Consider the following 10084-nt stretch of genomic DNA (forward strand, 5'->3'; position numbering starts at 1 on the left):
CCAAACTCCACGCCAGACTCGTCTTTTTGCGCTAGGAATGCCTTTCTCTTTCTTCGTAGTCAGCGGGACGTGTAGATCTAGCCAAATTCGTGCTTGGGGCAGACGACAGAGAATCGATGGATAGCATGTGACTGGTTCGGGAAAGTCCCTACTTACTGATCCAGAACTATCAGCTTGCTGTCCCGCTTCCTCTCCAACATCCGAGTCATCGTCACGGGAGCTTGCAACACTCTGGATTGGGCTCAGGGCACGACTGGTGTACTCGTTTGCGTGTTCGCCATAGTGGTCTATGTATGTTTGGTCCACATGGTGGGTTTCTGCCTTTGTTGGAGTGATATCCTCGTCAAGGTTTAGGCTGCGTTGACTTTGAGCACTCAAACCTTTCGCCGATAAAGCTTCATTAGATTTCGACTCATTCGCTACTCCACGGGGTGTTTGGGTTGGTGTTCGAGAGACAGGTAAACCAGCTTCGTGCGGTGATCGGCGTGTTACCTCACCATGACGGGGACTTTCAGTACCAGTAGTCAGTTGGGATAATAGAGATTCCCTTGTCAATTCTGAATCTATATCACTGCGTAGGGGCATTGGGGGAACTCCGTGCTTCTGGAACATCAGTTCAGTTTCATTGACGCTTCCACTTCGACTTCGGCTCTTGCTGCGTTTCTTCCTCCGCTCACGTTTGTCCAGGCTAGATTTAGAGTCATGGTGTTTAAGAGCGGCACTGGTCAGGGCGGTGCCGACGATTGCTGCAGCTTCAGCATCGCGAAGTCCCTTGGACTTTTTCCTCTGTATGGGTTCATCCGAGGGATAAGAGTCTTCGGAAAATCTCCGTGTAAAAGATTTAACATACTGTGATTCGCGTGACTTCTCCCGTCTTGGTTCCTTGGATCTCTTTGAATATCCGTCCGAGATGATTAATGGATCTTTACTGCCATTACTGACTATCACGCGTGGTTTGGTGACATCCGGAGCACTGGCATGTTTGGACAAGCGTCGTCCCAGTTCATCCCTAGATCCGATACTCCCAGAACCTAGAGAGCCATTCGTATCGCGCTCGAATTGGTTTCGATTGGCCTGCACTTTTTGATCTTTCTTCAATTCCTTGAGCTCCGGCAAGATTAGTCGTCGAATAGCATCCTCAACAGTTTCCAGCAGCCTTGGGTTATTTATTGACGATTTGGACGTCCCTGAACGGAAAGAATATTGATCTCCAGATTTGAGTTGGGGGGAGAGCGCAGAATGGCTCAAAAGGCTGGATTCTGCGCTGACCGAATCCTTTTCTCGGTGCTTTCCTGAACGCCGACGCGAGGATTTCCCTTCAGGTTCCAGGAATTCTTTGCTCACACTTCGACTTTGGCTCTTTTCGCTATGTCTGTGTTTATTGCGAGCCACATCTCGCGGGGCAGCACCAAGTTTCTCTGCCGCTTTATGCGCAATTCTTTCCCTACTTAGACTTCGACTTCTCCTTCTGGAAGGTGTCTTAAGCATCCCCGGAGAGCGAGGTTGCTCATGACCCTCGTCGCCACTTACACTATGGCTTCGTTGGTGACGAACTTGAGACATAGAGGGCGAGCTTTCCAACATGCTATCCTGGGGCATAGAAGATATATCAGATGTTGGCTGAATATACCTGGCCGACAATTCACTGTCCCTCGAAAATTCGATTTCTAATGGTGAACGGCGAGTAAGACCAGCTTCGTCCGCCAAGGATCCAATTGAACTGATACTTATATCATCCGTCACGCCCTCAGTAATCTCTTTGTTTCGAGTTGGCGTTCCCAAAGAAATACGCCTCGTATATGTTGGCTTTTTACCTCCCCCAGATTCACTAATCTGGATATGGTCGTTTTGGTCTCTGATTTTGCGAGCAGCAGATGGCGTCACTTTTACTCTGACACTGGGTCGAGAGTTCAGGCCCCCACCTTTCTTCCCCCCTTCAAAATATTCAATTAAAAGAGAAGTTTGCGACTGGGCGGAGGCTCGGGAAAGCTTGGAGTCCTCTCGATTTTGAGATCGACGGCGCGTGGATATAGTGATGGGGCTGCCGTCATCCGGAATGGAGTATGATGTCTTATCGGTGCGTCGAGAAAGGTCAGTTGCGAGGTCCGTTCCTGTCGCACTGCCCCCTGTTGTATCAAGGAACGAAGAATCGGTAGGAGCTGGAAGCGTCGGTTTGCGGGTGTTAACACCCATCATGAGACGGCTAGCCGAGCAAGGGCATACTCAAAAGGAAAAATAAAAAAAGAGAAGAGATGCGCGATATCAGGGGTAAAGTGAGGAAACAAAGAGCTCCTTTCTCCAAAGGGAGAAGGTTACTTTTGAATCGAACAATGGACTATTGGGAAAGCTGTCACAATGGTGATCTCCCGATCCGTAGCAACAAGCTTTTTGAGGTTAACAGGGTGGAGCCATGTAAGTAAGCCAGCAACCCTTGAATATAGCCACAGATCGGTAGAGATAGCAAGCGTTGGATGCAGTTGTCGATATAGCTCAGAAGACGCGCGGAGTGGTTGAAGGTAGTTAAAGGTGGTTTGAGGTGAGGATAGTGTTGTTGGCCTTGCTCACCTTGGAGAGCTGGGGAGAGCCTCAAAACGCAAACACCTTTTGTTTGCTTGCCAGAGACAAGCTTAAGACAATTTACTTCCCTTTGCAGCGACAATGAAAACCCTATATTACGAAAAACAATCAAAAAAAGGGAAGCAAACATGAAAGAAAGAATGGTTGATGAGGAGTGAAGTTGATATTGAAGATGCAAAGGTGAAAGGCGACAGAGAACGGGGAAGAAAAGAGGCTGACAATGCCTCTCTAGCGTGGGCTGTGGCTTGCTGCATCGAAATGGAGATGTCCGTCATTTTCCCGCCTAATTGGACATCCTGGGCCTTGTTTACCTGCTCTGGGAAACACAACTAGCAATTCCTGCCCAGGCGGTTCCCGCTGATTGACTGCAACAGCAACGAATGCCAAATCTACGCACTAAAATAATCATATACAAAACGGCGTAGGATCAAACCATGGGACCGCTTGGACCATGGTCGATTCTCTGGGCCTAAATATACCTCCCGAAACTTTCGCAGAACCCAATTTCACACCTCAAACCCAGCCAAACCCTGGTGAAAATAAAGAGTCGGATAAAGCCACATCAGACTCGGACCCTCCTCCGTACTCCGTAGACTCAGTCACATTGCCGTTCCAGCCCAACTCGTTCTCTTCCTTTGACAGCTGTTTGACGCCAGGCACTTGGAACTCGTGGATCCAGATGTGACAGAAACCCTCCTATTGTTACCAAAACAACCTGCACAAGGACTCCCTCACCTGTTTCAGTAGGTCGCGCAGACAGCCCATTTACGGATATGGCCTGCATCTGGCCCGAGATCGAAATTTTGGATAGGATGGCCAGGTAACATGAGTAAGAGGTCGCTTCTTGTATTTAATTTCAGCTTCCCATATAGAGTACATCCAAAGCTGAGGACTCTTGTCGTTCTAACCGAAGTCTTCTTCGTTCATCATCTGTATTGTATTTTCATTCCGATGGTCTTTTTCAAGTGTCACTTTGCGTATCACATCGCCGATGCTCCACAGTTGGCTCCAGCCCCAAGTATCCTTGCCTCTCAAACCCTCAAATCGCCAAGTTTAACGGGTTTGCTGGTCTCCCTAGCGACAGAACCCCAATCCTGCCAGCCAATTGGTTGTTCCTACCCTTGATCAGATTTCAGATTTTTCGCGCTTGCCAACACATCACCCCACATCACGTCAAAGAATAGCTGTCCTCAACCGCCGCAACTATCCAGCCCTTTCAGTATTTCCGTCATCATGGTTCTAGTTGCCCTTGCCCACGAAGAACCGTGGACAAAGCAGCGAGCAAATCGAATCATCAAAATGACGAAACGGGATGTTCATTGCTCAATGCACCTGGCAAATTCAATCCTGTCCAAGAAGCTGGCACTACGGAGTAGGTAAAACCCCCAGCCACCTCGCCTGGGCTCCAGGGTGCATGAGAAGGATGCTGTGAGCCCCGACCATGCTCCCGACCTCCGTGATTCTCTCCTACCAATGGTCCAACCTCCCGGTTACATACAGAATACTCCGCTGAACTGTTGATCATGAAAAAAATTGCCCCGCCACCCGGCCACTGGCAATAGTAATCAGGGCACTCACTGTTCAGCGCCAACTGGTAGCAGAGGGGAATCCCTCCAACCGCGTGCCTTGATATATCCCACGTGACATGATTTTTAAACCTCATCATCATTTACCTCTTCACAAGTCCATACTCCGTACATAGCACTGGGTACGAGATGGCAAATGATCAATGGTCTTGCTGATTCTCTTCACTGGGGATCGTCTTTACATTCCAGCCGTCAATACTCCGTACTGCCATCGGAATAATGGAATTTAGGTGAATTGATGCAGATCGAAGAAACTCACACCCTGCAATATGTACGATACTTTGCGGAAGTGTTATCAAAGCAGCTTTGAATCGAAAGATCCTCATGTAAGAGCCTTTTGATGCAACGTTCACTTTGCGAAATTCTGCGAAATTCCTTGAGAAAAATTGGCCAGCTAGGAGGCCGTTTTTCCTAACTGGTGAGAGTTCGGAGAGTGGAATGAATGCAGAAATAAAATAAAATAAAATAAAATGGTATGGCGCTGATCAGGTCTCGTAAGTTGATTAATCTATGAGGAATGAAAAGAGCAGCCAGAACCTGCCAATGAGAAAAAAGCATACGGTAACAGGTTTCAAGCTCACTTCATCACTGATATTATCAAAAACAGTCCTCCTTTCCACATTGGAGTCTGATTCTAGGAGAGTGGAAGTAGAGGCGCCACGTCGATCTACCCCATCAGGGTTTATTATCCAGTGCCTTAGGGTCAATGTGATAATAGTTACTTCCCTTCACTCAAAATTGTCGTTGGATGTCCAATATATTTTTGATTGTCAAAAACTGCCAGTTTTCCATGGTCAGTATTCTGTATCTCCATCTTCATTACCGTTGCTTCACTATCACTGCACAAGAATTAGCCCTCAACGGGATAAATCATTTGAGGCGGAAGAAGCCGCACAGTAAAGTCCCGCTTCTACCTTGTCCTCCTCAGGCATTGCTTGCAAGCTCAGAGTATCTTGCACTAAGTTTCCTTTTTTTTCTCTGTTCTTTCTTTCTTTTCCTTTTTTTTGAAGGAATGGACGAGACAGAAAATCTTGGGGACAAGCAAGTTAAATCTCCCATTTGATATCCCTGGGTATTCTCCCACAAGTATATCAGGAGAGGCAAAATGAGTGGATATGTCTGAAACGCTCGAAAGCTTAGGCAATATTTTCTAGAGGGACATAATTTGCGAGAGGAGAGGTGGAGAAAAGAATGAAGTTTAAAAAAAATGAAAAAAATATTGAGAGTTAACACACCCGCAGTACCATCATTACATCCTTCTGATGCTTTTGCAACTTTTAGGACCGCCCTCTAACCTTCAGAGTCGAAAAACAATAAATAATGGTTGCGTTCCTCCCAAAATGACAAGTTCGAGCCTTAGAATCCATCTAAGAAGCTAGATAGTGTATGCAAAAAGGGCTGTATGAGGTCAAGCTTCCTTTCATTTTATCACGAGAGTATATAAAGCCAATCTATTTTCCACCTTCAGTCACATCACGAAAGAAGTTCGGTTCTAACGGCGCAGGACAGCATCCACATCCTGTCGAATTACTGAAATCCACGCTCTCCTCACGGGACCACTGTTATTGCCGGAAATGTCAAAACGCTGGGTCATTATAACCAACAATCAAAGAAAACGCGGAAAATGCAATTAACGCCCAGAATCATGTAACTAGACGAGCACGTTACATGTTAGGGCTGATACTCTTGGCCAACACGGATGGTCACAGAACGATCAAGGAGCCGATTCGGACACTCCCGCCCGGCACGGCCCTCCATAGAATGCTTGCGAAACATTACCTTCCGATGTCTGAATCCGATATCTAGCGCATCAAATGTATATTCCATAGGCAAGAAAATAAGTCAACATTTTACTGGCGGCCAGGGCCGTTTAGTTTCAAGCTATCAAACCTCGGGGTGGAATAAAATAAATAAAACCAAACTGGCAACTTTCACCTCAGCGTTTCAATATTCTACCATGTTTTCGGGTCCGATCAGATACCCGTACCACCTTCTATCGCTTCCTGCTCTGGCCACGATTTCATGTGTAACAAAGGAAATGGGATCGGACCCGGCGGAATTGCTCTAAAGTATCATTACTACGATTGCCACAGATAGAGAGGAGTCTGGATACATTGGTACGCCATATCTTGGTTATCAACAATTCACAGTATTGTCCAATGGAAGTCCATGGGTGATAGTTAATACTTGACTAACTTTTATGTTATTCAACAATTACACTCTTAATGCAACCGGTGGGCTGTGAGTAAAGGATCGTTAAATATAAAACAACTATCTCTACCATATCAAGTTTTTTGCTTCCTCCTCTACTTCCTCAACCTACTATCTCAATGCATTCATATCGCATTCCAACACCGTTTTGATATTCGCAGCCGGATATGGCTCAGCTGCCTAGCGTTTCGTCATCCTCATCCACAGCCCATCCGTTCCGCCCCCGATGGTGACAATGAAGCACATATCCATTCGTTGAGTTTGAAAAGACGACATCGCGGTGTCACAGGTGTCCACTGCTTCCGACCAGCTTAGCCATGGCTGCACGCGTTACACCGTATTTCCCGTTAGGTTGAGCTATCAGCCCATTCGTATCCTAGGCCTCAGCAGAGTATAACTAGCCGAAAAGCTGCTGTCTGTGCCTTTTTTTTTTTCTTGCTTAGTAGAAGACCTCTTTTAGCATCCAGTGCACACAGCGATACAGCATGCTTACCGAAATCGTTCGGGGGAACTCCCACCATGTGCTCAAACTTCTTCTCACAATCGGCATGTCGACAGTCATGGGATACATCGGGATTCTCTTCCTCTCACCATTCGTTGCAGGTTCGTAATGTTCCATCAAAAAATGCTACAGTTTGTCTGACATATCACTTTAGCTGGCCTTGCCCAAGCTGCCTACATGATAGCCAGGACTCGTCGCGGAGGCACCCCCTTATCCAGCATGAAACAACCTGGGTCATTATCGGCAGAGGCAACCCTCGAAGGGGTCATGAATCGCAAGCTAGACACTAATTTAACTCTGTTAAAAAAAGTAGTCCAGGAATCTGCATCTTACACAAGTGTACTTACAGCTGTGCTGCTCCAACTCGCTCAGCCAGGGGTTGGAAAAGGGGCTGGAAGGCACAGCACGTTCAGCAGTCGCCACGCGGAGCGGACACTTAACACAGCCATATATATCAACGTTATTGCATTCGGCACTGAGGCAGAGAAGATTGCTTTCCGTAACTTCGTCACAACCGCACATAAACACGTTAACGACAATAAAACCAAGAAGAGCTATGACGCCATGGACCCGCGGCTACAGCTCTGGATTGCTGCGGTTACCTACGTAACCATGATGGATAAGTACGAGGCTATCGTCCGCCCTTTCTCCGAAGCAGAGCGCGATCAAGTCTACCAACAATTCTCCATCTTTCCCACGGCCCTTCAAGTCCCACTATCCATGTGGCCCGAAAATCGCCAAGCTTTCCAACTGTATTGGGACAAAGAAATTGCAGGTCTCCGTCCACCCAAGGAAGCCATTCGTATCGCTCAGGGCCTCCTCCACCCCACATATGCCAACCTTTCACCCGCTCTCGCCATAATCGTATTCTTTAGACACTCGCTGGACACGACTATAGCGACGGAAGAATTGCCTGAACATATTTGTCAGCGCTATGGACTCAAGAGCACGTGGTGGTCAAGAGCTCGATACTCAGCGCTCATTGCGTTCTATAAGCTAACGTATCCTCTCTATCCAGAACCGGTTAGGACTTGGCAGAGGGACTACTATCTTTGGGTGATGAGGCAGAGGTTTGCGAAGGAAGAGCGGGCGCGAAACGGAAAGTCGCCTCTTGAGGCTTGAGCGGGAAACAAACCTCAGAAAATTCAAAGGTGAATGAATCATCTTCCCGTTTGACCCGGCCAAGAGTGCTGAGATGGGATATTAGAACCCGATGTTCAATATTATTTAGCTTGTGTTAGTTTCTTCATTCTGCTATGCTAATTTTCTTTACCTGCTTCTACATTAAAATAAGGGAGGGATGTTAAAAAAGTGAGGGAGAGGAAAGCGTCCGAGTTTTATTAGCGTCTAAATATTTTCTCCAGCAACAGATAATTGGGTGATTCAGGAGCACATGCATTCATGTAACTGCATAGATGGGCTCATTCCTCTAGAGGTTTACCCGGGTATATACAGTTCATCACATTACCTTCCACGTATTGTGGTTTTCAAGAGCGACAAAGAAATTAAAGGGCCATTTAGACGGTGTTGGGAGACCAAATCCTCCGAATGTTTATTGTCTAGTAATGAAGCAACGAAACGGAAAAACAAAGAGAGAGCAATGCGTCAATGCCTGGCTATCTAGTACACCATTTACCTATCCACAGAACATCAAAAAAACAAATGATAAAGCACAAGAGGGATGTTTATCGTATGCGCGGTATGTATATATAAGTCACGTTTATGCCAAGACGCAACTTCAACGTCTTGGACTAAAACCCACACCTTAAGCCTCCGCCTTCCGTTTAAACTTCGGCGCATGTTTAGGCTGACTGCCATAATTCCGTCGACCCTGTTGCTTTTTATCCCGGCTCATGCTGGCGGCTAGGGTAATGTCGACGCGGGGAGGGGTTGGAAAGCCAAAGCTCTTGGCTACTTTGACGAGATCGAGTTTGTGGACATCAAAGACGGAGCGGAGCGAGTGTGAGGCGTAAGCTTGCAAGTAGGATCTGTATCCGTCTTTGGCGGACTAGTATTTTTGATAAAGAAAAAAAAAAAAAACGTATGGTTAGTGCGCCCATGGGGATTTTCAACCGATACGGTGCGGGAAAGGGTAGCAGATAGATACGGGGAAACGCAATTAGGCAAAGCAGTTGACAACACCCCTGAAATGAAATATTGAAATATATCTAAACTTACCTTATTCAAATAGTAATTCTGTCCGATGAGTTTCTCCAGCTGAGATTGAACGTTGACAATCCTTTTAGCTGGGAAATCGAACTCGACGACGGGGACTCGAGCCTCCTTCAGGTGTTTGAGGAAGCCCACTTCAGATGGCTGTAGGAACATCAAGCTTCGACCCTTGCCATTTGCGCCACGTGCTGTTCGGCCAACGCGGTGAATGTAGTCCCGGGGATCATCGGGAGGATCGAATTGAACGATCCAATCAACAGCGGGGATCTGGATATGATTAAAATGTCAGATACTACTGCCATCGCCGTCCCTCAAGTGAAAAACTTCGTTATATATAAAACCACCTACATCTAAGCCTCTCGCGGCAACATCCGTGCATATCAGCGTCCCCTGAGTTGCATTGCAAAATTCGAAAAACGTATTTGTGCGCTTCTGCTGTTTCTGTTTGCCGTGGAGGTCAAGGACGGGGAGGTCGATATAGTTCAATAATTCGGCATGGTACTTGACGCAGTTACAGCTGGAGAAGAAAACAATTATCTTCTTCTTCAAATTACGCTTCAGGAAGGAGAAGAGGAGGAGAAATCGTTTGTCGGAATCGCAGATGACATAGCCTTGTTCCAAGCCCTCGACTGTGCTGTGCTCCTTGCGGTGATCGACATTTATATAAAGCGGTCCCTGCCGGAGCGAAATACGGGCAAGGTCTTCTACCTTTGTCGTCTGCGTGGCCGAGAATAACATTGTTTGCCTATCCTCAGCTGGCAAGATCTTAACGATCTGGCGCATTTCATCTTCGAAGCCGACTTCGAGAATCCGGTCTGCCTCATCTATCACAAGAGCCTTGAGGTTCTTAAACACAAATCCTTGCGTGTTTTGAAGGTGATCAAGAAAGGCGGCCGGGAGTCGCAATTAGCAGATTAACGCCTTTCGTAAGCTTCTCCGCTTCAGCCCTCCTATTCGCTCCTCCAATAACGATACCGTATGTCTGGGAGTGGTGAGCCATCAGCTCTCGCGCGACACCAATATCTGCAACGCAAGT

The 10084-nt window shown here is 47.0% G+C and overlaps 3 protein-coding genes across 3 annotated transcripts; 1 reads left to right on the forward strand and 2 right to left on the reverse strand.

Annotated features, from left to right (window-relative positions):
• Window positions 1–77: 77 nt before the first annotated feature.
• On the reverse strand, window positions 78–2193 carry HCAG_07047 (predicted protein; the record flags this gene model as incomplete). The annotated part of the gene is made up of 2 exons (XM_001537575.1): window positions 78–92; window positions 157–2193. The coding sequence occupies 2 exons, from the start codon at window positions 2191–2193 to the stop codon at window positions 78–80; spliced, it is 2052 nt and encodes a 683-aa protein (XP_001537625.1).
• Window positions 2194–6859: 4666 nt separating this feature from the next.
• HCAG_07048 (predicted protein) lies at window positions 6860–7998 on the forward strand (the record flags this gene model as incomplete). The annotated part of the gene is made up of 2 exons (XM_001537576.1): window positions 6860–6977; window positions 7031–7998. The coding sequence occupies 2 exons, from the start codon at window positions 6860–6862 to the stop codon at window positions 7996–7998; spliced, it is 1086 nt and encodes a 361-aa protein (XP_001537626.1).
• Window positions 7999–8641: 643 nt separating this feature from the next.
• Window positions 8642–10048, reverse strand: HCAG_07049 (hypothetical protein; the record flags this gene model as incomplete). The annotated part of the gene is made up of 4 exons (XM_001537577.1): window positions 8642–8884; window positions 9055–9315; window positions 9397–9894; window positions 9968–10048. 4 exons carry the CDS (start codon window positions 10046–10048, stop codon window positions 8642–8644), a joined length of 1083 nt encoding a protein of 360 aa, XP_001537627.1.
• Window positions 10049–10084: the final 36 nt, after the last annotated feature.

The sequence above is a fragment of the Histoplasma capsulatum genome, genomic scaffold, assembly GCF_000149585.1.
Source record: "Histoplasma capsulatum NAm1 scaffold_8 genomic scaffold, whole genome shotgun sequence".
In the NCBI taxonomy this organism is placed as follows: Eukaryota; Fungi; Ascomycota; class Eurotiomycetes; order Onygenales; family Ajellomycetaceae; genus Histoplasma; species Histoplasma mississippiense.